This window comes from Pelophylax lessonae (assembly GCF_965119305.1).
Source record: "Pelophylax lessonae genome assembly, chromosome: 2".
Lineage (NCBI taxonomy): Eukaryota > Metazoa > Chordata > Amphibia > Anura > Ranidae > Pelophylax > Pelophylax lessonae.
The window spans coordinates 322707427-322735152 of record NC_138769.1 but is presented as its reverse complement, the minus strand read 5'-3'; the positions used below and the strand labels follow the sequence as shown (position 1 = coordinate 322735152).

General features: G+C 42.6%; 1 protein-coding gene across 1 annotated transcript in view; it reads right to left on the bottom strand.

The window, feature by feature from the left end:
- PHACTR4 (phosphatase and actin regulator 4) overlaps positions 1–27726 on the bottom strand; it is a 107354-nt gene that overhangs the window by 57443 nt on the left and 22185 nt on the right. The window contains exons 2-6 of the mRNA XM_082247733.1: positions 21163–21312; positions 18695–18775; positions 6826–6936; positions 6262–6543; positions 531–1011 (exon numbers count right to left, since the gene is read on the bottom strand). Of these exons, the coding sequence (XP_082103859.1) occupies positions 531–1011; positions 6262–6543; positions 6826–6936; positions 18695–18775; positions 21163–21312 (1105 nt within the window). The remainder of the gene's footprint in view (positions 1–530; positions 1012–6261; positions 6544–6825; positions 6937–18694; positions 18776–21162; positions 21313–27726) is intronic.

The following is a 27726-nucleotide window of genomic DNA, read 5'->3' as shown; positions in this document are numbered from 1 at the left end:
AGTATCAAGGAGCTTAAGAAAGCACTCAGCCATTAAATTAAATTGTAGGAGAAGCGATTCAACCTTAAACCGTGAAAGTTTTTTTTATTTATTTTTTTAACTGTTAGAGTGGTAAGGATGTGGAAATCCCTTCGACAATCAGTAGTGTCAGCAGGAAGTGTCAAAAATGTAAACATTTTTTTTAGATGGACATCTTAGTGAATGCAATATACAGGGATATGGGAAAAATTATTCAGATAAACACACTCTCTCACACACAAACCTACACAGGTTAAAAATCGAAGGAATGGTGTCTTTATTCCATAAACCTTACCAATTATGACACTATAAAGCTAGAGAACTGACCACGCTGTACTACCATGCTTAGTGTGGTCAGTTTTTAATAGGAAAGCAGAAGGACTGGAATGAATGCCAGGGATTTCACACAAAGAAATCAATACAAAGAGAACAGGATACTATTTCATACAATTATATAGTACAGCAGACACATATCAGGAATATGAGTTTACATATTCTTTAATGATACTCACACTTTGAGAAGCTCTATAGTGATAGGTAGAGATCTCACTCTTGTTTTCTCTTCGCCCGTCCCAAGCTCATTTGGGAGAAACAGAAGAGAGTGTGCCCTCTGGGTATTATCTATGACAGGCAAAGGCTGAGGACTGTTGAGAGCCTGTTGAATGCGTATATGAAGAGGAAGCAATGGCACAGTAAGTGGTGTTTCTTCTTTTTCCCCCTCTTTGCTTGGGGGAGGAACTTCCACTGGCAACGGATCTTCAGTCGGTGACGGAGGCAAAGCAGGCACTTGCGGGGGAAGTGTTGGTGATGGTAAGGAAGATACAGGAGGTTCATTTGCAGGTGGTGGTGGTGGAATGAAGATGGAAGTGGTCTTTTCTCTGTTGCTGATGACATCTGCAGCAGGGGGAGGTCCACGTTTTGCAGGCAGTGGAGGAGAGGGACGGGAGCCAGCTGGTGTTAGTGTGTTTCCTGCCAATGCCTGGCACAGCTCTGCTACAAAAATGTAAGGGGGTAAAATTGATTAAAGTCCAAATAACTTCCAGTATATAAAACTGTATGCCTTGATACCTTGCAAGGCAAAACCCCATTTATTTTTTGTTTTTAAGTAAACTGATTAACACTTGTTTGAAACTTTTATAACAATGTTCACTTAACGTTGTTTAAGAACGGAGATGCTGAATCTTTTTGTGAACTCCGCAGAGTTCACAGACTCTTGAGTGACTGCATTCTCTGAAAATGGAGGGGGTGATCCCATTTACAGCACAGTGCACACACACAGTGTGTCCAGAATGTAGGCAGAACAGTCACAGCACCGAACAATTTGACGCAAAACCTACTTGCCTTCCAGAAATCAGAACACACAGCAATACATGCACAACAGACACAGCACATAGTATGTTAAAGTGATACTAAACACACACTGTTTAATTTACATTTCTGTCTGTGGATGATGGAACTCTTTTTAAAAAAAATAAAATGATTAAACAACTAAGAACCTTTTTCCTAATCGACATACAGATATCACATGACCCAGCTCTTCCCCAGCCTGTCTGCAGGGAAACATAAGTAGGTGGAGCTTCTAGTCCTCTGCTGCTGGTCACGTGCACAAAATTAAAAAACAGCCTATGGAATACAGAGTAAAAATAAATAATATCAATAAACAATTTCAAATTGTCAAACAAATATATATTTAAAATCAAATCTATTATTTTTTTTGTGTAAATAACTTGGTGTGGGTGGATTTCTGCCATTCACAGGCCGTGTCACACCCCTACAGCCTGTGTCTTAGAACAAGAGGGAGGTGAAGCCTCTATTAATCTACATGTAACATCCCTCCCTCATTGTGTTTAGCTGGTAAGTGGTCAAGGAGGAGGAGGGAGGGGGCTGTAATTTACTGTGTATATACCCACATGTATGACTCTATAGTCACATGGGCTGCTCAAATGTGATTAGGAAGGAACTGCTCAGCATAGAAACTCTCTGAAAACTGAGCATGTGCAGAGTTGCCACCACAGCTGCAAAATCCCTTGCTGCATTGAGGACATGAACAGAAGGTGGAGATAGAGAACAGGAGGATCAACCAGTTTTTGCAGAATACAGAAAATGAATCACATAGTTGCTGAGTGAGTAGGAACAGCATGTAATACACTATGATGTGGTTTTAGACTCCTCAAAGTCGGACCAAAGTAGTGCAGGGATGACTTGAAGTCGCACAGATATGAATGGTACTCATTGGAAATCATGGGGTACGACATGTAATGCGACTTTGCAGTCCCAAGTAGAAGGACAAGTCGCACAAGTGTCAAAGGGACCTAAGTGACACTTCAAATTCAGAACATACACAGCATTCAAAACACAGAACATACACATCGCACAAACAATACATCACAGAGCACAAATACAGCACACACAATACAAAGTGTGCACATCATTCAGTATACAGAATATACAGAGCATGCACATAGCACAGGGAATGAACACTAAACAAAGCATACACAATACACTGTATAAAATGCACAAGCACTGCAGGCAAAAGAAAGCTACAGGAATGGGCACACTTTGCTAGTTATAAAATCTATGTACTGTATAAAATAATTAAAAAAAAAAAAATTTAAAGAAAATAAAACTGTTTACTGTTGAAAATTGAAATTTTCTCCAAATATATCAGAAATACAACAGTTACAGTGGAGATAATAAATTTGAAATAATTATTTGATTCCGTGCAGATTTTGTAAGTTTGCCCACTTGGTAGACACTTCAGGGTCTATAATTGTTATCATAGATGTATTTTAAATGATAAAGACAGAATCTTTCATAAAAAAACACATGACACAAATGTTATAAACCGAGTTGCAGTTCAGTGAGTAAAATAAGTATTTGATCCCCTACCAACCAACAACAATTCTGGCTCCCACAGACTAGCTACAGTACACAGATTAGTCCTGTCAGTTTTAGAAGGTGCTCCTAACGACAACTCATTGTGTGTATAAAAGACACCTGCCTAAAGAATCTTTCTTCCATTCAAATCTCACCATGATGGGCAAGACCAAAGAGTTGTCAAAGGAATTCAGGGACAAGATTCTAGACTTGCACAAGGCTGGAATGGGCTACAAAACCATCAGCGAGAACTGGTTAGGAGAAAAGTGCTGAACGATTATTTGCAAATGAAAAATAATACAAAATCATCAATCTCCCTCGGTCTGGAGCTTCATGCAAGATTTCACCTCATGGGGTAAGGATGATCATGAGAAAAGTGACGTATCAGCTGAGAACTACACGGGAGGAGCTTGTGAATGATCTCAAGGCAGTTAGGACCACAGTCACCAAACAAACCATTAGAAACACAATACGCAGCCATGGATTGAAATGCTGCAGTGCCGCAAGGTCCTCCTTCTCAAGAAGGCACATGTACAGGCCTGTCTGAAGTTTTCCAATGAACATCTAAATGATTCAGGTGTACGTTTAGTAAACTGAGATAAGCTGAGATCTGGATGATCACGGCTTGTCTCAGAGCATTGCCGGTTTAAATTACTGAGAAGAGTAGTGGAGAACATAGTCTTCTCTTCTCATCTCAGTACACAAACAGCTTGCATTCACTGCAATAGAAACGGCCAGTTTAGAAACACATGATGTTACCTGATCACTGTGCTTCTCTTTGAAGATCTCCTCTTCCAGCTTCTCCAGCTCAGAGGTGGAGATAGCAGGAAGAAATAGGAGATCTCTGCTGTGAATGTCCCCGTGCCCAAAAGTGAAAGTAAAAACTCTCCCTACTGCAGTGAAATATACATCAACAGCAGGTTAGAAACACATTAACTATACAATCACATATATATCTGTGTGTGTATATATATATATATATATACTGTATGTACTGGTGTGTATGTATGTATATATATATATATATATATTTTTTTTTATTTCAGGTACTTATATAGCACAGTCAATTTACACAGCGCTTTACATATACATTGCACATTCACATCAGTCCCTGCCCTCAAGGAGCTTACAATCTAAGGTCCCTAATGCCTCGTACACATGTACCGATCGGCCGTCTTTTGTCCAGGGCTGTCCTGTCTGTTGAAAACTGCAAAAGACTGCACATGAATTTTGTCAGCCAACAACAGCCGACTGCAGAAGTGATGTCATGTGATGAATAACTTTCCGTGTGTTTTTTCTTTTCTGAGCATGCCCAGTCTTGCTAATCTGCTGTTTGTCGGCCGAATTCTGTACTGACTGGCGAACAATCAGCCGTTCTGGTGTTGGCCAACAAAAATTTTAATGCCTGCAGGACAGATTCTGTTCGGCCGAAAATGCGCTGTCGGCTGTCGAAAGCATCATACTAACAAGCATACAATCGGCCGATCGGTCGTCGGCCGAATATTTACGGCCGACGATCGGTACGTGTGTACGAGGCATCACTCACATACATACACAGCAGGGCCAATTTTTTATACAGGATCCAATTAACCTACCAGCATGTCTTTGGAGTGTGGGAGGAAACCAATCTGTCACGATTCAACCACGCCCACGGCGACTAGCTAAACGAGACGTGATGAATCGTGACTGGGCAGTATAAGGGGATAACGGAAATAAAGAAAATTCCTACTAAAGGCTCGTACACACGTACCGATTGTCGCAGAAAAGATTCGGCAGACGACCGATCGGCCAAATGTAGGCTTGTTAGTATGATGCTTCCGACAGCCGACAGCGCACTTTCGGCCAAACAGAATCTGTCGTGCAAGCATTAAAATGTTTGTATGCCAACACCAGAACGTCCGATTGTTCGCCAGTCAGTACAGAATTCGGCCGACAGACAGCAGATTTGCAAGACTGGGCATGCTCATAAAAGAAAAAACACAGGGAAAGTTAACCATCACATGACATCACTTCTGCAGTCGGCGGACAAAATTCGTGTGCAGTCTTTTGCACTTTTCAGCGGACATGACAGCCCGGGGACAAAAGACAGCCGGTCGTTCGGCCGACGATCGGTACGTGTGTACGGGGCTTAAGTAATGAGATTGGTTGCAATACTTTCACAGCCTGCACTGCCTTCGGTCACCACTAGAGGGAGACTCCAGTCCAATCCAGCTGGCTGACCACACACAGGCAGATACAAATCTTACATACAATCTGATGCACTCTAAGGGTTGGGGAGCAGTCTAGCAATTACCACACACTACTAGGATTCCTCCAGCTATCCTACAAGCCAGAACCCCTGTGTTGATCACTCTTCCCACTGTCCCCACACCCACACACCACAAACGATAGCCTGTGGTCTGGTGTACAATCTGCATGCAATCTGCCAACACACAGTGCAATTGCATACAGATTGGCATGTATGTATGTATGTACTGTATGTATGTATGTGTGTATATATATATATATATATATATATATATATATATGTGTGTGTGTGTGTGTATGTGTATATATATATATATATTTATATACTGTATGTATATATACCGTGCATGTGTGTGTGTGTGTATATATATGTTTTCATGTGTCAGAACATGTCATTACGAGTTCTTTTAAACTTTAGTTTCACTTTTTAAACTTAGCAGTGCCTGTAATCTCACAAAATCTCGTGAGATTACAGGCAGTCCACCCAGTTATACAGAGATCACGGCAGTTCTCAGAGAAAAAACTTCTCCTCTGATCACCCTGTGAGAAGTGAAGTTCTCCGCCTTCTAAACTGGGTGCCAGAGGAGATATTTTTTCTCTGAGAACTGCCGAGAATTGAACTGAGAGAAAACTTCTCAGTTTACTAAACGTACACCTCAGAGAAGGATTGGGAGAAAGTGTTGTCGTCAGATGAGACCAAAATTGAGCTGTTTGGCATTAACTGGATTCGCCAAGTTTGGAGGAAGAACAATGCTGACTATGACCCTAAGAACACCATTCCTACAGTCAAGCACAGATGTGGGAACATTATGTTTTGGGGCTGTTTCTCTGCTAAAAAGGTACAGGCTGACTTGGCGCATTCAGGGGCCAAAGGATGGGAACATGTATTGTAAAATCTTTCAGCCAGAACACTGAATATGGGTCGTGGATGCATCTCCAGTGGATCAAAGAATTAATTTTTCCCACTGTATAGGCTTATGAATATAAAGGTGTATATTTTTAAACATTATCTAAAGTCATATGCGTTTGGAACCTTTGCATTGATGTCGGTCTTTCATAGGAAATCAATGGGAACAAAAACAGTAATAAAGGGGAACAAGGTTACTCAATATTCCTTACCCATTAATGGGCTGCTGTTTCTGTTCTGTGGCTTAGGAGGTGGTACTGGAGGTTGTTTAGGTGCGGATGGTGGATGCAATGTCCTAGGTGCAGGGTTGGGGGCTGAACTTGGCAGTCGTGTTACAGCGGGGTTCTGCTCTACTTTTTGCCTTTCGTTCTGTTCGTGACCAGTAGAGACAGAGGTGGACAGCGGTCTCTTAGGAGGAAGAAGAGGTTTGGGGGGTTCTCGCAAGTTTTCTTGTGCAGGTTCCATCTGTGAATTGGGACGGGATCCCACAGAATCTAACACGGAAAGAAAGAAAATCTTGTGTGTACAAAACAATAACTTCCACAGAACATAACCTATTACTCCAACCACACATGGGGGATTTACTAAAACTGGTGCACACAGAATCTGGTGCACCAGTGTACAGTAAGCAATTAGCTTTTAACTTCCCTTTGTTCCATTAGGTTTTTATAATAAAAACTAGAAGCTGATTTGCTACTACGCACAGCTGTACCAGATTCTGTGTTCACCAGTTTTATTAAATCTCCCCCATATAGTCACTGCACTAAGAACCTTACCTTGCCGACTGTTCCGCTTCACACTTGTATTCTCTTTTTCTTGTGGCTCAGCTGTCCTCTGGTTCATGTGGCCATTCCTCAGGGGAGGAGATTCTGCTGTCACAGGGATATCTGAAGACCAGACATGTGAGCGCTCATTATGTAGGAATAAAAGGTTAGAAGAGGAATTTTGACTTGCCTGCAAATTTTATTGCTTGAAGTACAGTACAGGACACAGGCAAAGTATTCATGAACCCTGGGTTATAGGTGCATCCCCTATAACCCTACCCCGCTCCATGAGTTCTCAGTTTTGTAGCAAGCAATGCAGAGTAACCAAGGATTGGAAGGGAGGGTAGCCTGTGCACTATACTGTACTCCAAGATATGTAAATTAACAGGCAAGTCAAGATTCCTCTATCCTTAATTGTACAGGAAAAGTATTCATAGAACCCAAATTGTCCCCAAGCAACAAACAGGAAGGATGGGCAACAACTAGGCTAACAGAACTCTGCCAAAAAGCCCAACAACAACAGCAGCCAGAAAGGACCCAACTGCAGAGGTCAGCTGCAAAAACTTTGCAACCGAAAGCTGCAGCCACAGAAGACTGGACATCTACCTGGTAGAACTTTGCAAAGTTATTAACAGAGGACCAGATGGTGGCCTTGCACAGCTACTGAAGCTAATATGCCTAGGTAATTCCCACTGTTCTGGTGAAATGGGCATGTAAAAGCACAGAAGTAGGTGTCCTTGAGCATGTAAGCTCTAGTGATCAGATTTCTAATCCATCTCAGGATGATGGACTTGGACGCAGGGTGTCCCTTGCTAGGTCCTGATAACAGAAGAAAAAAAGAAATCCGTCTGTCTGATTGAAGCTGTAGCTTTACGGTAGACACTAAATGGCTCCGACAACATCCAGGCAACGAAGATTTTCTTAGGATGCTTAAAGTTGAACTCCAACTTTTGTTAGACTTTACATAGTTCATTTGAGCCATATTTGCTTAAACTATGTCCCTCAGTAACATGTGAGGCCGCTGGATGTGAAGTAAAAACTGTATGTAGCTGCGGCTACATACAGCATACCACACTGTGTTCCGGGTTCGAGCCAAGACTTCCTGTCTCATACCCGTAGAACAGTAGTGTCCATCACAGCGGTGCTCAGCCATTCACAGAAAGTGATGCATTCTAGTTCGAGGTTGTGACATCAGCCTGCGTCTCTGATTCATCCAATCAGAGAAAGCTTTGTATTCATTGATAGAATACACTGCTTTCTGTGAATGGCTGAGCACCGCTTTGATAGACTCGATTGTGTTCCGGGTATGAGACAGGAAGTCTCAGCTCGTTTCTGGAACACAGTGCGGTATGCTGTATGTAGCAGCAGTTATATAAAGTTTATGCCCTACATCTGGAAACTTACATGTTAGTGAGGGACATTGTTTGTTTGGACCAAGCTAGCCAAAAGGAATTATATAAAGTCTAACAAAAGATGGAGTTCAGCTTTAACGGGAAAGTCCACTCTACCACTAAAAACACTACATCTACAGGCACCCACGATCTAAGACTAACCTATCTAGCCCTGTAAAGAAGAAATCAGTATACATATCTTTTTTTTAAGCTGCTTCAGTCCGGTCTCCAGCAGCAGAAGCTCTGCAGAGGAGACAGCCAACAATGGCTGTGAAATAAATGGGAAGGGACGTCATCCATAGAGTTACTTTGGGGCTTCCGTCATTGGCTGCCTCCCCAGCACCTGCCTCCACAGAGAAGCCACTGCTGACAGCTAATTGTAGGACAGGCCAGGACTGGAGCAGCTTCAGAAAAGGTATGTATTCTGATTTCTTCTTTACAGGGCTAGATAGGTTAGTCTGAGATCGTGGATGCCTGTAGATGTAGCGATTTTAGTATTAGGGTGGACTTCCCCTTTAAGGAGAGCATAAGGATGGGATGTCTCGATCCTCTTTGGGGTGGAAGAATGATACCTTCTTAGGAAGAAAGAATGTCTTGTGCATAAGATGACCTTATCCTTGTGAAACATGAGCAATGGCTCCTTACAGGATAAGACTACCAACTCAGACATGTCTGACTGACGTGATAACAAAAGGGGCTTCTTTGCTGGAAAGATCTTCTAGGAGAATATCCTTGATGTGTTCAAAGAGTGGTTTCTGCAGGGCATAGATCTCAAGGAATCATGGGGTAAATAAAATTGCTGAGCAAAAATATCATGTAACCGTCATGTGATCAATAACCCATCCGTTTGTACTCCGATATAGGTAAAAACGAATAAATGATTATATATATATATATATATATATATATATATATATATATATATATATATATATATATATATATATATATATATATTGGCCCCAATGTGTAGAAATCACATATATAAAAATGAAGTATTATTCGATTGGTGCCAAAATAAATCTAGACAAGTGCCAATATATAGTGACCTCTTGTAACGTGCCAATGGTGCTGACTAAACTAATGCAAAGTTCATAATGTGCAGAAAACAGTTCCTGTTAAATCAGTGCAAATAAATTGATCCAAATCCTCCAAAAAGTGCCAATATATAGTAACCTCTTATAAAGTGCCAATGGTGCTGACTAAACTAGTACTGATAAATAAATGCAAAGTTCATAATGTGCAAAAAACAGTTCTTGTTGAATCAGTGCAAATAGATGGATTCGAAACCTCCAAAAAGTGCCAATAGTGCAAAACAGTGCAAATGACAAGGTCACATAAAGTAACCTGTACTCACATTTAAAAGGGGCTTGAGAAGTCCAGTGTAATGTCATATCCCCCTGATGAATACAGTACACATGGTTCCCTGTGTCGTCACGCGTAGGGGAGGGGCCAGGACGGACGGAACGTTACACTGGACTTCTCAGTTAGGCTGTCCGCTGCCGGATAGCAAATCAGGTTGAGATTTCTCACCACACCACCATCGATTCACTTTTTAATATAGATGGCTTGCTATAGAGTGGTGCACTGCAAGCGCCTTTTAAATGTGAGTGTTACTCTTATTTCTTCAATAAATATTTGCCTTAAGGATGTCAGCACTATGTCAGTTTCTTCCTTTCATACGTAACTTACCTGATGGCTTGATTGGGAACTGAGGTATACGGAGGATCCTCACCTGGAAGCATTAAGCAAGGAGGCTAATCTTCCCTGCATATGACCTGTATCTGAAAGCTTGTGGAAGGAGCCAATCTATGCAAAGGATCCTTGTCTGGGAGCAATTTGGAGATCCCACTAAGCGCTATTTGACTATTGCTTAACCGCATAGTCGCAGGCTTTATAGTGAGCACCCACTCACAAGGGAGTGCACGTTTGCTGTGACACTTCATTGCCTTGGCACTTTGGAAGCACAGGTCACTTTATGTGACCTTGTCATTTGCACTGTTTCGCACTATTGGCACTTTTTGGAGGATTCAGATCCATCTATTTGCACTGATTCAAGAAGAACTGTTTTTTGCACATTATGAACTTTGCATTTATTTATCAGTATTAGTTTAGTCAGCACCATTGGCACTTTATAAGAGGTTACTATATATTGGCACTTTTTGGAGGATTCGGATCCATCTATTTGCACTGATTCAACAAGGACTGTTTTTTGCACATTATGAACTTTGCATTTATTTATCAGTATTCGTTTAATCAGCACCATTGGCATTTTACAAGAGGTCACTATATATTGGCACTTGTTTAGATTTATTTTGGCACCAATCGTGTAATACTTCATTTTTATATATGTGATTTCTACACATTGGGCACAATTTATATATAAATATATATTTATCGTTTATTCGTTTTTACCTATATCTGAGTACAAACTGATGGGATATTTATCACATGACGGTTACATGATATTTTTGCGCAGCAATTTTATTTATTTATATTATTTACGCTGTATGAGATAGTGGATTGTTAGCAGCAATTATATTGTTAATTAGTTGCTCATAGGATTTATCGTTTTAAGGAACCATGGGTGGCTGCAAAAAGGGGCCTAATGCAAAATACACCTTGAAGAAAAGTTTTTACAAGGGAAAGTAAAGCTAGATGTCTTTAAAAGGAAATAGAAAAGATTGAAACCAGTTCTTTCAACGTGCTTAAGGCCAAGTTCCAGTCCAGACCTAATTATAGGAAAGCCAGAATGTAAGGCATAGGTGATATCTGGAATAAAGTGCATGTTCACACCAGGCAAAAAAGGATTACCAGGTACGATAATAGACCTTCCTGAAAGTGGCATTTCATGCTTTTAGCAAGGTAGGAATCACGGACTCAGAGACCCCGCTATCTTTTAAAACCGGTGCTTCAATGGCCATGCCATTAAAGACAGAGAATGTGAAGCAGAATGGAATAGATGGCCTTGAGATAGCAAATCTTGCCTGTTGGGAAGAGGATAGAGATCTTCTGCTAGAAGTCCAAGTATGTCTGTGTGCTAGGGTTCTTTTTGGCCAGTTCGTTGCATTAGAATTATCTCTCTTAGGCTGGATACACACTATACAATTTTCTTTAGACTTACCAAAACCATATAATATGAGGTCAGACACTTTCGATTTGTATGCAATCAGGCAGGCCCTTGCACTACATAGTTGAAGGTAAATCTAAAGAAAATCTAACAAAAGTTGTATAGTATGTATCCAGCTTTACTCTATCTTTTTAAACAGACAACACAGAATTTGCACTGGAAGGGAGGTGTATATTAGCTTAAACAGAGACCAGGTAATTATCAAGGTATCTGAGGTTAGGGCTAGAGGATCCTTGGTCTTGGCTTCATAGAATGTTTGTTGCTGAATCTTTAGACTAAGAGGTCTACATTCAGAGTCCCTCATTTTTGATATATCTGATTGAAGAGCCCATTCACCTTGATCAAGGCGGTCTCGGCTGAGGTAGTCCGCTTTCCAGATTTTTGCTCCAGGCATGTGGACTGCAGAGATCACTGGACAGTGAGATTCTGACTATGAGATTTATCCAGCTTCCTTACTTCAAGGCTGCAAGACTCCTGGCGACCCCTTGATGGTTAATGTAGGCCCCAGCTTTGACATTGACAGCACCCTAATTGATGGTCCTCACAGAAGTGTGGTTCAATCTTGTAGAGCGAACCAAACTGCTCTGAGCTCCAGGATGTTGATGGGGAGCTCAACCTCCACCATCTTACCTGGACTTTGAGAGAAGGTTGTCTTGGTAGCCTATGACCTGGATGCTCTGACTTCTGAGAAGGGTAAGAAGAGGTGCTAGGATCTTTGTGAATATACAGGGAGCACAGACTAGGTCAAAGGGCAATTCAACAAACTGGAAGTGATTGTCTGTCACCGCAAAGTGCTGATGTGATGGATAAACATATTTAGTGTCTATAGATGCCATGTATTCCCCTTGTCTCAGGAAGGTATTTACCAATCTTGTGAATGCCATGCAAATTTTTGGAATTTGAAGGTATTTGTTAAAGGATTTTAGTAAAGTCCAGAGAATAACCCCCACTGGGCTTTGATACCATAAACAGGTTTGAATTGAATTCTCTGAACCTTGTGGAGGTACTGGATCACCTACTCTCTGGAACAATAGATGGTTTAGGGCATTCTGCAAATCCGATTATCCTTGGGCAGTTTTTGGTTGATTTGAAAGAAGAAGAGGGGCAAACTGCAAACAGACATCCCCCTACTCTTATTAGTGGGGACACCTCTTTATTGGGAAGACTTTTAATAAAGCGCTAAACTTTGAAAGCTTTGCAGTGTCCAACCACCTGAATGTACAAGCTCATAACCCAGGGTCTATGAACACTTTGCCTGTGTCCTGTGCTGTATTAGACCTATGTGCTGTATACACAAGTTTAAGAGTCATAATAATCGGATTTTTGTAAGATCTTACCGTAAAATCCTTTTCTCTTAGCTCATTGACAGACGTAGTCTTCTTGATTCACAAGAACTGGGTTATGTTGTCTCCGCAGGAGCAGGACTAGGCAGAAAGAAAAAACGTTCTGGCTCCACCTTAGGGGCAGTCCCTGAGGGTATATCCTCCCTCTCTCTGCTACAAGGCATCAGTTCTGTCACAAAGCAGCAACAGAGAATTTAACCCAACCCAACTCAATGATAGAGGGGCGGGTACTACGTCTGTCAATGAGCTAAGAGAAAAGGATTTTACGGTAAGATCTTACAAAAATGCGATTTTCTCTGTCGCTCATTGACAGACGTAGTCTTCTTGATTCACAAGAACTGGGACATCCAGAAGCAGTGCCACAAATGAGGGGTAGGATTGACCGAAATCAAAATCTAATCTAGAAGGCCCAACCGGTGCCAAACTAGAAGTTTTAAAGGCTCATTATAAACAAAGAATGAGACTCAAATGAAAATTTCCAACGGAAAAAAACCCTCGAGGCAGACCACCGGTCTCCTCAAATGGCGGCCTGCAAAACCTTGCGGCCAAACGAGGCATCAGACGATGCCATTACATCAACTTTATAATGTTTTTTAAAGGTATGCACCGACGACCAGGTAGCCGCCTTGCACACCTGGACCACTGACGCCTGATGGTGAAAGGCCCATGACGCACTAAGTGCCCGAGTGGAGTGCGCCTTAACAGGGAACGGGGGCTCCCGACCCTTAATAGAATAAGCCTGTACCACCGTCTGTCTGATCCATTTGGAAATAGTTGCGGCAGATGCAGGCAACCCCTTTTTGGGTCCATCCGGGATCACAAAAAGTGAATCCGTCTTGCGAAACGAGTCTGTCGTTTTCAAGTATACCCTGATCGCCCGGACCACATCCAAGGAGTGTAAAGCAAACTCCAGAGGATGACTGGGCTTAGGACACAGGGAAGGTAATACAATTTCTTCATTCAGATGAAATTCTGAAACCACTTTTGGTAGGAAGGATGGATTCGGACGAAGAACCACCTTAGCTCTATGAACCACCAGATATGGGGAACGACAAGATAAAGCGGCCAGTTCTGACACCCTGCGTGCAGAAGTGATAGCCACCAAGAAGGCCACCTTCTGGGACAACGTAGGTAGAGGAATCTCCCTAATATCTTCAAAGGGAGGTTTCTGAAGAACCGACAATACTAAATTAAGATCCCAGGGTGGTAACGGCGCGCACACTGGCGGAGCCAGATGTCGCACCCCCTGGATGAAATTCCGCACCAAGGAATGAGTAGCCAAAGGTTTCTGAAAGAAGATGGCTAATGCTGAGACCTGACCCTTGATAGTGCTCAAGGCCAGTTTCTGCTCAACCCCTTGTTGCAGAAAAGCTAATATTCGACTAACCGAATAAGACCGTGGATGGAACCCCAGAGGTTCACACCATGCAATGTAGGACTTCCATGTACGATGATAAATCTTTCTGGAAGTCGCTTTCCTTGCTTTAACTAGAGTAGGAATAACTGAAGCTGCCAATCCCTTGTCCTTTAGCACCTGGGTCTCAATAGCCAGGCCGTTAAAGCCAGCGATCGTAAAGCAGGATGGAAGATCGGTCCCTGAGACAGTAGGTCCTTCCTGAGAGGAAGTCTCCACGGGACGTCCGGCACCAGTCTGACCACGTCGGCGTACCAAGCTCGGCGAGGCCAGTCCGGAGCTACCAGGATTACTGGAATTCCTTCCTCCTCTATCCTGCGAAGAAGTCTTGGCAGTAACCCGAGAGGAGGGAAGGCATACATTAGCTGGTATTGCCCCCACGGGGCGATCAGTGCGTCTGCGGTCTCTGCTAGAGGATCGCGGGAGCGAGCCACGAATCTCTGTACTTTCCTGTTGAATCGTGATGCCAACAGATCCACATCCGGGGTGCCCCATCGTAGGCACAACTGGTGGAAAACTTCTGGATGGAGGGACCATTCCCCCTGATCCAGAGTCTGACGGCTGAGATAATCTGCCTGCCAATTCTCCACCCCCGGAATGAACACCGCAGAGATAGCTGGAACAAATCGTTCCGCCCAGCGAGGAATGCAAGCCACTTCTTTGGCCGCTTGGACACTCTTGGTGCCCCCCTGGTGATTGACATAAGCCACGGCCGTGGCGTTGTCCGACTGGATCCGAACCGGGCTGCCCTGGAGCTGCTCGGTCCAGTGAATCAGACAAAGTCTGATCGCTCTCAGTTCCAATACATTTATCGGCAACCTGGATTCTTCCAGGGACCAAAGTCCCTGGACAGATAACTGACCGAGAATTCCTCTCCATCCGGATAGACTGGCATCCGTGGTCACTATCGTCCAATATATTGGCAGAAATGACTTTCCCTGGCTGAGCATCGGAGACCGAAGCCACCAGACCAGAGACTCTCTGGTCTGTTTGCTCAATCGGATCCGATTGTCCAGGGATTCCGGATTCCGATTCCATCTGAGAAGAATCTCTTGCTGAAGAATTCGGGTATGGGACTGGGCAAATGGGACTGCTTCGAAGGAAGCCACCATCAACCCCAGAACCCTCATGCAAGTTCGAAGAGAAGACCAGCTGTTGGATAGTAACAACTGGACTGCTGATTGAATCTTCCGGAGTTTCCCTACCGGAAGGAAAACTCTTGACCTGACTGTGTCTAGAATTAGACCCAGATATTCGAGCCTCTGGGTGGGAACCAGAAATGATTTTTGCTGGTTCACCAGCCACCCGAATTCCTGTAAAGAAATTATAGTAATTTCTATGTTTTGTAGCAGGGTCTGAGGAGACTCTGCATGAAGCAGGAGATCGTCTAGGTAACCTAGAATCGATATGCCTCTTTGGCGCAGTAGTGCCAACATTGGGGCCAACACCTTCGTGAAGACCCGAGGAGCCGTGGCGAGACCGAAAGGTAACGCCACAAACTGATAGTGGTTCTCTTCTACGGAAAAGCGTAGAAACCGCTGATGTCCTGCGAAAATGGGAATGTGAAGATAGGCGTCCTTGATGTCTATGGACGCTAGGACATCCCCTGGATGCAGGAAGGCTGCTACTGTGCGAATGGATTCCATCTTGAATTTCCTTATGTTGAGAAAGGAATTGAGTGCCCTTAAGTCCAGAATTGGACGCACTTTGCCCTCTTTTCTGGGTATTGTAAATAGGTTTGAATAAAACCCTTGAATGTGGACTACCACTCCTTGTTGTAGTAAATCCGTGACTGCTCTCCGCAGATCTTCTAAACGATCCGGGGATAGTCGGATATTGGAAGGGAAGAATCGCGCCGGTGGGAGAGATCGAAACTCGATCTTGTACCCTGACCTTATGACTTCGCAAACCCACTTGTCCGGGATTCTGGAAAGCCATGGATCCGGGAACCGGCAAAGACGTCCCCCCACCCTAATTATGGGTGGGGGCGCACCTTCAGGCTTTGGACGATTTATCTTCAGGTCTGGAGGGGGCGGGCTTTTGCTTGCCCGACCAACGTCCCCTGAAGCCTCCTGAAGGAGCTTTGGAGGACTTAATTTTTTCACCCCCGGGAAGAAAAAACTTTTTGTGAGCAGAGAAAGAAGGCCCTCGTCTTTGACGAGTTCCTTTACCCTTAACATTTTGCGGTAAAAAGGTGCTCTTTCCACCCGTGAGATCCTTAATGATCTCATCTAAGTTGGCTCCAAATAGACGCTCTCCTAAAAAGGGGATATTAGCCAATGCTTTTTTGGAACCTTGGTCGGCTAACCAACCTTTTAGCCACAGTGTACGCCTGAGAACCACTGCTGAAACTGATGCTCGCGCCAATAATGGAGTGGCGTCTAACGCCGCATCACACACAAACTGTAACCCCTGTATCATTTGTTCCAACAAATCTGATACCGCCTGAGGGACCTCTTCTAAGTCCCGGCGTAACCACTTGTCCATTCAGTTACAGTCTGCGAAACCAGACCAATAGCAATTATTGGTCTGAAAGCTGATCCAATCAAGGAAAACATGGTGCGAGACATAGCTTCTATCTTGCGATCCACTGGATCTTTAAAAGACGGAGCGTCTTCTAAAGGAATAAAGGTGGCTTTATTCAATCTAGCAATTGGTGAATCCACCACAGGTGGTTCTGTCCATTTCTTAATGAGGGTTTCCTCAAACGGATAATGCCTGTTAATGCGTTTAGAAATAGCAGAGGTGCGTTTTGGCAGACTCCATTCTTCTTTGATTGGATTGCCAAAACATTTGGGCAATGGAAAAACCTTCGCCACTTTGATGCGTTTTTTAGTCCCAAAAGGGATTTCAGTTTCAGCTATTTCCGACGGAATACCCTGTAATCTTAAGGTTTCTTGAACAGATACAATTAGCGCGTTTACCAACGCTTCCTCTCGGGCTATGGCTGATGCCGAAACATCCTGCTCACTGTCTGAAGAGACAGTACCCGAGACACCAATCCCAGATGAAGTACCTGCAACTGCAGACATAGGCTCAGATTCTGAATCCGAAGTTTCAGATAATAAGGGGTTAGGCGGGGGTCGCTTTCTTGCGCCCTGTCCCTGACAAGCCACTTCCACCCGGGACACAAAAGTTTCCATAATAGCTGACAATGATTCAACCGTCAGTGGGGTGCTGGAGGATCCTGCAGACACCTCGAGGGGATCCGGTGGAGATACATGAGTGGCAGGGTCCATGTTAATTCAGGACACCTCTGCCAGAAAAAACAAAAAACTTTTTTTTTTTTTTTTTTTTTATGTGTCTCCCACTAGCGCAATAGCGCCCCTCAGAGTACCTGCTTCTCGATCCCCACAGAGAGAGAGGGACCCCCAAGGCTCACCACCCGATGCAGAGAAGTTTCCAACCAACTGCAGTCAGCGTCTGTCTTTTACAGACTGGAAAGAGCTGTGTTAGTTTTCCCGGGTAGAAGGACGTGGCTCCGCCCCCTGTGTACGCCTTCCGGCGTTCCCAGCTCTCCACGAGGTAGCTGGGCTCATCAAACATAGCCGCCCCCATACGGGAGACAATAGACTCCAAAAACATGGCGGCCGGTGTGACCTGAGGACATTCATGCACCCGGTCTACGGCAAAATGGCGGCGGACTGCCGAAATAGTTTTTTCCAGCACATCCACCTGCATCTCTGCTAAGTGGCGGTTTATCGATCTGCAGGAGGTACACTACAATTAAGGTAGGATTATACCTCCTATGTCTGCTGTAATACTACAGTCTGCTGGGTAGAGTGTTAGCTCTCAAACCAAGTCCACTTCCCACCAAACACATACTGTATTTACAAGGGGGACTTTTAGTGTCAGATATATACTGACCATGTATGGAGGGGCCCATAACTCATACTGCCTCATAACGAGGAAAAAAAAGGGAACGTTTACTCACCATACCGAACCGACAGGCACCCTCTCTTCACAATACCCTCTCCACCGGGGTGGGGGGTTGTGGACCACTCCGGACGCCTCGACTGTCTGGTTCCTGGCGTCCAAGCGAGACTTTTAACTCGCAAGGTCAGTCCTCCAATGGGACTCCGTCGCGGCCGACCCAGCGCGGAGCTCTGGTCTGCACGCGCTCGTAGGCAGAAACCGGGGTGACCACTGGATCTCAACATCCAGCCCGTCGCCCGGCCCCGCATACTTACTTGAATGTGTCGCGGCCGACCAAGCGCAATGCAATGGTCTGCGCGCGCTCGTAGGCCGGCTGGGGTGACCACTAGTGTCGCCCAGTCCGGCGAATTTGCTTGAAGATCTAACAGGAAAGAAACACTGGAGAAAACTACCTAAAAAATATTTTTTCTAAAGAAAAAATCTTGCCAGGACCAAAAAGATCCCAGCAAGGAACTTAGGTCCTTACTCCTGACTAGACAGAAAAAAACTGATGCCTTGTAGCAGAGAGAGGGAGGATATACCCTCAGGGACTGCCCCTAAGGTGGAGCCAGAACGTTTTTTCTTTCTGCCTAGTCCTGCTCCTGCGGAGACAACATAACCCAGTTCTTGTGAATCAAGAAGACTACGTCTGTCAATGAGCGACAGAGAAAAAATATTTGCTACTTGCCTTCTTCTGGTAGTTCAATAAGGACTCCTCTTTTTATTAGCTCTTCTTTAGGCTTTCTCATGGAGATCTTCCTTTCCAGAACTTTAGTCAGGAAAAAAAAAATGGCATGAATTTGAGAGAAAAGGCAACAAAGAAAAAACATCAAGCCATAATCCACTGTATGGCAATATAGTTGAAAAACATATGTTATAGGGCAGAGTTTCTTATAGGTTTGCCCTAAATTGCGCTGCAGACATGTTTGTGACGAGTTGTCATATGACTGTGTAATAAAATACCCTGAGTTTGCGAGGTTTGTTTTAGTCCCAGGAATGTATCGTTTTTTTATTATCGTACTGCTATAAGGAATCAGGGTTCTTTTTCCAAACGTAGGTGTAAAGCAGGCCTTTTCTTGTACAAAAAAAGCTTGTGAGAGCCCCCAATGAGACTCTGCTGTTGGTCACCTCCGCCTGAAAAATGCCAGGAGCCAGGTGGAACATTTTCATACAAACAGTGGATGCATCCAATCAGATGCAGCCTGTCCAAGTGGTTTGGCAGCTAATGGGGCTGGCTGTTAAAACACAATAGTGGCAGCAAAAGTTTTATCCATCTGAACTGTGTAGCGTGAATGGAGGAATCCGCTTTTTTCATTTAGCCCACAGATTGGATGAAAAAAGATGTAATAGTGTATACCCAGATTAAGATGACCAATGGATTGATGTATACAGTGTACAAGCTACCAATTTGGGATAATCAGCAGAAAAGCATCTCAGAGCTGCAGCATAAAGCTGCTGGTTGGAAGGACCTACCAACTTTCATCATACAACCATGAAGACAGGAGTAGGAACCCAATGAGATATACAAAAATTACCCCAGGGCTGCCGCCTGAATGCTGCACACACCCTATAGTTGTTGATCCGGAAATGACGTGTGACATTTCCGGGTCCCCCTTGACAGTTTTCTAGGCCATAAAGGCAGGGAAAGAATGTAATGCAGTGCGATGTGATGTGATTTTAGACCCTGCATCTCTCCTTAAAAAAAAACCTGTCACCGAAAGAAAAGAAATCATCACATAGGGGACTTTTTGTCCTCTATGTAATGGGGGGGGGGGGGGGGGATTGATTTTGTCTTACCCTAAAATCCTTTTCTCTGAGGTTCACTGACAGACACAGCCCTATGTCTTCTTGGACCCTTGGACTTATGCTGCTCTCTCTTCAAGAATAGGACTAGGCGGAAACAATTTTGGCTACGCCCCTGAGGCAGTCCCACGGAGGTATACTATCACTTCCTGCTATAGGACTTCAGTTTGTAACAAGCAGTGTCAGAAGAATACATAACTCAAATGCGGGGTGGGTGCTGTGTCCGTCAGGGAACCTCAGAGAAAAGGATTTTACAGTAAAGCATCCCCTATAAAAATATAGGGTGCTGACATGTTGGGTATCTATTTACTCAGTGCAACCTTGGATTTTATATTTTACTAAAAAATTGGGTAACATCGTGTTTTTTGCCCCCCATTTCTTGCCCCCAATGGGGACCATTTATGGGTCCCCGTTGACAGTTTCCCGGCCATCAAGGCAGGGAAAGAATGTAATGCAGTGCGATGTGCAGTGCATTACATTCAGTGGAGCACAGGGGAGACATGCAGAGTCTTTTAGACCCTGGATGTCTCTTTTAAAGAGAACCTGTCACCAAAAAAAAAAAAAAAAAATCATCACATAGGGGACTTTTTGTCCCCTAAGTGATGGCAAAAAAACATTTTGTTTAATTGTTAAAAATTAAAGTTACACCCAAAAAACAAAATCCCCCATCCAAAAAAAAAAAAAAAAAAATTGAGGCCCCCCACCTCCACATACAAACATAAAAGTATGCAGTGGGGCATCTACGCCTGAAATGTCAATTGCAATATACGTTACATATCGCCGCGCAAGCTGGAATGGGAGCAATAATTCTAGCATCAGACCTCCTTAACGCTAAACGAATGACCTATAGGGGGGGCTTTATAAAGCGTTGCCTATGAAAAATATAGGGTACTGACATGTTTAAGGCTTGTCATGTTGGATATCTATTTACTCTGTGCAACCTTGGCTTTTTTATTTTACTGAAAAAATTTGGTAATTTATCATGGTTTTTTATTTGCCCCCTAAAATTAACTTTGAATTCTTTTCTTTACTGAAATTTTGTGTTTCCTAGACCTTTGCAGTAATATCGTGTGACAAATGTTTTCTAGGATGTCTGCTTTCAGAAAATATATAATGTTTGGGGGTTTTATGTCATCTTCAAGCCCAAAATGATTTCTTAAAACGTGTGCAAAAAATTCAAAAATGGCTCCGGCTGTGAAAGGGTTAAAGGATAAGTTCACCTTCAGGGACATGTTAAACCGTAACATTTGTTAGCTAAAAAACTGGCTACTAATTTCTTGAGCCCTGCCATAGTCTAAGTCTTTATAAAACTCAGATTTACTTTCAACACTAATGATTGTGTATTCAAATTACCTTCTGAAGTCTCACGAAAAGTATCACTGCTTTTTCTCTTCCCCCACTTCCATGGCTTAAAGAATTTTCCTATGCTAGAGAATTTGCTCTTCCTTTTGGAAGGTGGAGTTGGGGGTGCTGGAGGCATTGTTGGAGGATCCCCCTCCTCAGCTGTAATGAGAGAAAGAAAAACAAACTGTAAAGATGTGTTGTCAGGCAATGAGGGGATAAAGATATAACGGCTTTGTTCTATACAGCTTTAGTAGTCTAAAGTGATTGTCTAGGTACAATAAAAAAAAATATATAAAACGGCAAAAGAAAAAAAAATAAAAAAAGTTGCATCCCTGTAATACATGCACATTTCTCTCTCTAAAAACACACACGCAAAAAAAAAAAAAAAAGGAAACGTACCTGATAATCCTGCCAGAAATCCAGTGAGCTTTTATCTCTCTACTGTATTTTTTGCAGGGAAGAGGTGTAGCAATGGGCACAGAATTTCCACCTAGCCTTGCAAACTTATTTATGGCAAGATGGGAACATGTGATTTATGGTAAAACACTGGCCTGCCCTGTTCTTCTACAAACGTACTTCTAAAAATGTATATCGACTATATACTTTTTGTATGAAATGGGGATTCTGGCTTCCCTTCACAGTTTCATAAAACTCCTCAACGGTTATTATTTTAATATTAAATTAACTCCTACTTGTAGTCAGCAAGAGATCATTTTTTTAGATTTAACAATCACAGTAGTTGAAAATAAGATTACCACCAAGTCATACTTCGAGAGTACTGACTGCAATAACTACATTCCCCTCACTAGCTGTCATAATCCAACTTGGCTGAAAAATATACCTAAAGGACAGATCATCAGAATGAGGAGAAATTGTAGCTCATTAGATGACTTTCACATTCAAAGCCAGGTGTTAAAAGATAGTTTTTTACAGAAGGGTTATGGGGTTGAGGATTTGGACAAAATAATTAAAGAGGTAGAACTACGGGATAGGCCATCTTTACTGTTGAATACTAACAGAGTAATACGCGTTTCACCTGTTCATTACCAGTTTTTCCACCGAACATTGGCAGGTTAGACGCATTATCAAACACTGGGATATTTTAAAACAAGTTCCTATCCTTAACAATGTACTACCTGACAATCCAGCTATGGTCTTTAGGAAAGCCCCTAACCTAAGAGATAGACTAGCTCCCAATATCATTAATCCATCTCCTAGACTGGTACTCTTTTCTAACCTTAAGGCTTTTCCCCCCTTTAATAGATGTGTGATCTGTGAAGTAAACAGATGTAAAAAGATTCACCACTTTTCATCCTCCAGTAATGGGAAGACATATGATGTTGACACATTCATATATTAACTCTTCATATGTGGTCTACCTCCTCCAATGTTCATTCTGCAATAGGTTGGGAGGTCTACCAGAGATCGAATTAGAGAATACATCTATCATATTAGATGGGGTTTTAAATATCACAGCCTTTCTGCTCATTTTAGAGAAGTTCACAATAAGAAACCCCAAAGACATCACGTTTGTGGGCATTGGGAGACTTGAACCACACAGGAGGGGATGTAATAGAACTAGGGAAATTTCCAAAATAGAAATGAAATGGGTCTATGAGCTCAAAACATATGCTCCCTATGGGTTATATGTGGACTGGGGCAATAACTGTTTCACTGATAGCAAGTAATGCATATTTCTTTTTATTTTTTTTTTTTGTGCATCTTCCATGTCACTTTCCTAAAATACATCAAGAGATTTTTTTTATGTTGAATTTTGGTAACATTTTTACTGCTGATGATTTTTGCTCTGTTATTTTTTATCATTCCTACCTAGGCATATATTTACATAAATTTTACATTAATGTCAAAAATCACTGCATGGATCTTTGATGCATTTTTCCTTTGTTGTTTAGGATAACCCTTCTGCAGGTTAAAATTTAATTTATATCATTTCTATTTAAAAATGTTTTCGATGAGTCTACTAATATCACTTTTTTGTATTCAGACGATTACTTTTAGTAGGTCACCCATCTGTTTTGTATATTTTTTTTATGTCTGCTGTGTGTTTTTTTCTATATTCACAGCGGCTGTTATTTTTGTCCCTTAACCTGGCTATTTGCTGGTTAGGTGCTCGTTTTCTCTGGCCCTGACTAAACATGGCCAGCGAATGACATCCTGATCTATTCAAACATGGCCGCCGGCCAACAACCTGGTCTATTTAAACATGGCCGCCGGTCAACTTCCAGTTCTATGGCAGGATGACCGCGTAACCACAGTTAAAGGACACCTTGACAACATCCCTTTGGATGAAACGCGTCGGGGCGGGATACTTGGCACTGACGTCTCGCTGCTGTGCGATTCTGGGTTGCCAGCAGCTACCTGAGTCTGATTACTGACTTTTATGCTTTTATGTGGATTTTTACTTTGAATAAATTTACTACACTAGGGAGATTCCCTCTGGGCGAGCTTATTTATTCTTTACTTATTTCGGATTACCACCACCTGCAAGAATTGGCCACTGCGGTTTCTCCAGAAGGGTCTGCATACCGTATAAGTACAAGGCTACCAAACTGCTGTAACGGCAGCCATTGAGTCTGGTGAGTTTGCATTTCACTTAATGGTGGGGGTTTGCTCATTTTGACACTACTGCTTAATCTCTCACTGGAACAGTGGCCATTGTCCTGAACTGCCTTTTTTACTCATCATCATCATTATTATTATTAAGTTTGGACTAATTCCTACAGTTTTTTGACGTCATCTTTATGAATACAGATTCTCAATTGGTTATCATTTATGTTTTAGGCACTGCTCTTTTTTCTTGTCATTTATTATATAAGTTGGCTATACTGCTTATGTGTGAGCTGCCTCAGCTATACGCACTCAGCACAGGCATTTTTTACATTTCACCATGTATTCTATGTGACATCTTCAAAAAAAATTATTTTAAATAAAGTTCACCATCCATATATGAATCCATAATGACTAACCCCAGAGGTAGTGGAGGAGAAACCAAAAGAAAAAAAAAATATGAATATCATAGAATACATTCATATCATCCCTAACCACATATGTGGTAGTGAGTAAAACCACATATATGTGGTTAGCGATAATATCAATGTATTTGATATTCATATATTTGCATACATAATCACTTAAAGATCAAAGAGAGTTATTGTGATAAATTGTTTCTCTCTCTGGAACTGTCAAATCGCATGACAAGTCACACCATTGTAAACGGGGGCTTAGAGGTCTATTTGTAAATGTTTGCAAACAAGAGTCACACAACTTTCACCCAAGACATATTTTCTAATCTGTTTCAATTAGAAAAATTGTTTGAATCCTTGCTAAAAGTAGTAGGAAGTACGTCACCAAATTTTTTTGAACTGTGTTAAATAACGTGCTTCAGATAATTTAAATCTGAGTTCAAAATGATTTTAAAGTCACTGGTTTAAAAAATAAATAAAAATAAATTCTATTCAAGACTGTATCCTTAGCTTAAACCTCATAAGTTCACCTTTGGAACATGTTACGTGTTCCAACTGTATTTAGAGAGGAACATGTAACATTTTTCAGCTACTGCCTCCTCTCCTCCTGTCCCCCCTCCCGTGACAGCGAGCGGGTGATGTTCTGCTCGTACCTGCTCCGCTCACATGGCCTTGTCATTCATTCATAGTTTCCTGTGAATGAATAGACTACGTGTACCCTCAACAGCCACGGCCGATGGCTTGCAGTTCTCTATGAACTGCAAAGGCGCTGGTGAGCTCTCTCGTAGTCCATCAATTCTTCCTGCCACTCAGTAACTGTCTGCCTGTATATTGGGGGTACAGGTAAATAAGTGAACTGAGGGTCTGCAGGATCCCGGAATTGCCTTAAAGTGGTTGTAAAGGCACAAGGTTTTTTTTATCTTCATGCATTCTATACTTTAGGGTAAAAAAAAAAAAAAACCTGTGTGCAGCAGCCCCCCAGCAACCCCTAACACCTGAGTGAGCCCCCTCTCCATCCAGCGATGTCCACAACAGTCTTTTCTCTCCGGGGACTTGCATTTCTGATTGGCTTTTGGCAGCAACAGGAGCCATTGAGGCTGAAGAGTAAAAAATCATGAATGCCTTTTTTTTTTTTTACCTGCAAATAGATGTGAATTTATTGTTATTTATACATAAAAGTTGAACTCAGCCTTTCAGTGCCGGTTCACATTGGTACAATGCGGGAACTCTGAATCCACTGCGGGTTCCCGCATAGCACCAGACTCTCAGGCAGTTCACATGCCCATATGCAAACTGCTGGGAGTTTCAATACAAAGTTAACAACACCCCCAGATTAGTTTGCATATTGCAGTGCGAACTGTCAGTTCGGACAGGAATCGGATTGCATAGGTGTGAACACCCATGCGATCCAATTCTGGTGCGGACCAAAAAAGGGTCCTGCACGACTTTGGTCCGAATGCGATGCGAATTCAGCCATGCAATCTGTATGGCTGAATTTGCATCACATGCGATTTGCATAGCAGTGCGGTACAAATCACATGCGAGGTCTCACATCGCAAATGTGTGAACCGGCACTAAAAAGTACCTTCTATTCCTCTCAGCATCCTCCAAATCCCTTATATTTTGCTGCGGTCATCTGACTTTATGTGAGAGGGTGGCTGTTGTTTTTTTATGGTCCCAATGTATTTAGGAATGTAGCTATCACCTCTTGCTCGCTCCCCAGTTGGACTGTGGGATGTTATGTGGTGTAGATGTTGTGTAGTGTGCATAGTGCAGTGCCCGTGACCACAACCAACATGCACTTCTTATTCCAAACAAAGAGAAATGGGGGGGGGGGGGGGGGAGGTTTGAGAGCTCACAGAGGACATTATAAGGAGGCAGGCCCACAGTAAGAAATGGTTTCATAAAAAAATAGATTACAGGGTCATAGGCAATTGGATGTGTACGGCTTATTTTGGGAAAATAAGGATATAAGTTAATGTCACTTTAAGCCCTGAAATAGCTTTGATAATGCAACCACTGAGCTGTTTAATACAAATCTAAGAATGCTGTTCTTTTAAAATAGAAAACCATTTTTTTTAACCAAAAGTAAAATTAAAGGAAACACATCACAGTCAGTAATACTGTTTGATCTCACCTGACTTTACAGGAGAACAGATAAACTGGCATCCAATCAGGTTACTGCTGATCACAATAAAACTTAGTTTTATTCTTTAGGTACTGTAGTTGCTAATGCTCATATGCTGTAGTATATGTACTATGTGCTGAAAATTAGAATCCTACAATGTGGTGCAGTGTATGGTGTTGGGCAAACAGTGCGCTGTTCTTTGCAAATTTAATAATGCTAAAACCCTTCCATTAGGAACTGATCCATCGAAGGCACATTGTTAAAGTTCCCTTCCTCAAAATCCCCAAATCTACAGGAAGCCAAATAAGAGCTTTGCAATCCACAGCCAAGCTGTAATCAACTAATTGTGACAAAATATTGCATTAATACTGCAGGGCTGAAACTATTCCTGCATTTCCTACTAGGGCAGGTCCATCAGGAAACGGATGACTGTGGGTGCCAATTAATGAGTGTATAGAAAAGAATACCTGCCAACTGTCACATATCCCAAGACAGCACTGCTGGCTTACAGGGAAGACGATGGAGTAGCAGGCCACAGTTTCAATGGACATGAGCAGAGTCAGATTGGTCTGAGGAAGGAAATGCATTTAACACATTGCTCCCTGTTTGAAACACCTGATTAATGGATACAATAAACCTAATTTAACTGGGAGGAACCATCGGAAGCAGCTGCACATAGTTGTCAAGGTAGATGAGCTACATCCACATAACCTGTTCCTGGGGGACTGCAAAGTAGCTGAGGATCTCAGTCACCTGAGACACACGTATATGAACGACAAAAATACTTTATTCTAGAAATACTAGAGATCCTTCATTCCAAGATGGGTGACCTAATAAAAATCTATCTAGCTATACTCTGCTCAAAACAATTAAAGGAACACTTTTAAAACACATCAGATCTCAATGGGGGAAAAAATCATGCAGGATATTTTTACTGATGGGGACTGGGTAATGTGTTAGGAATGTAAGGATGCCACATCATTTCATGGAAATGAAAATTCTCAACCTACAGAGGGCTGAATTCAAAGTGAAAAAATGATGCAGCAAGCTAGTCCATTTTGCTGAAATTTCATTGCAGCAACTCAAAATGGTACTCAGTAGTTGGTATGGCCACTATGTGCATGACTGAGTGACAACATGAGGGCATGCTCCTAATAAGATGACAGATGGTGTCCTGGGGTATTTCCTACCAGATCATCACTGAGCTCCTGAACAGAATGAAGTGCGGCCTGGTGGCATCGGTTGGACCAAAACATAATGTCCCTGAGGTGTTCTAATGGATTTAGGTCAGACGAGCCTGGGGGCTATTAAATGGTATCAATTCCTTCATCCTCCAGGAACTGGCTGCATACTCTCACCATATAAGGCCAGGCATGGTCGTGCACCAGTAGGAACCCAGGATCCACTGAACCAGCATAGGGTCTGACAATGGGTCCAAGGATTTTATCCCGATACCCAATG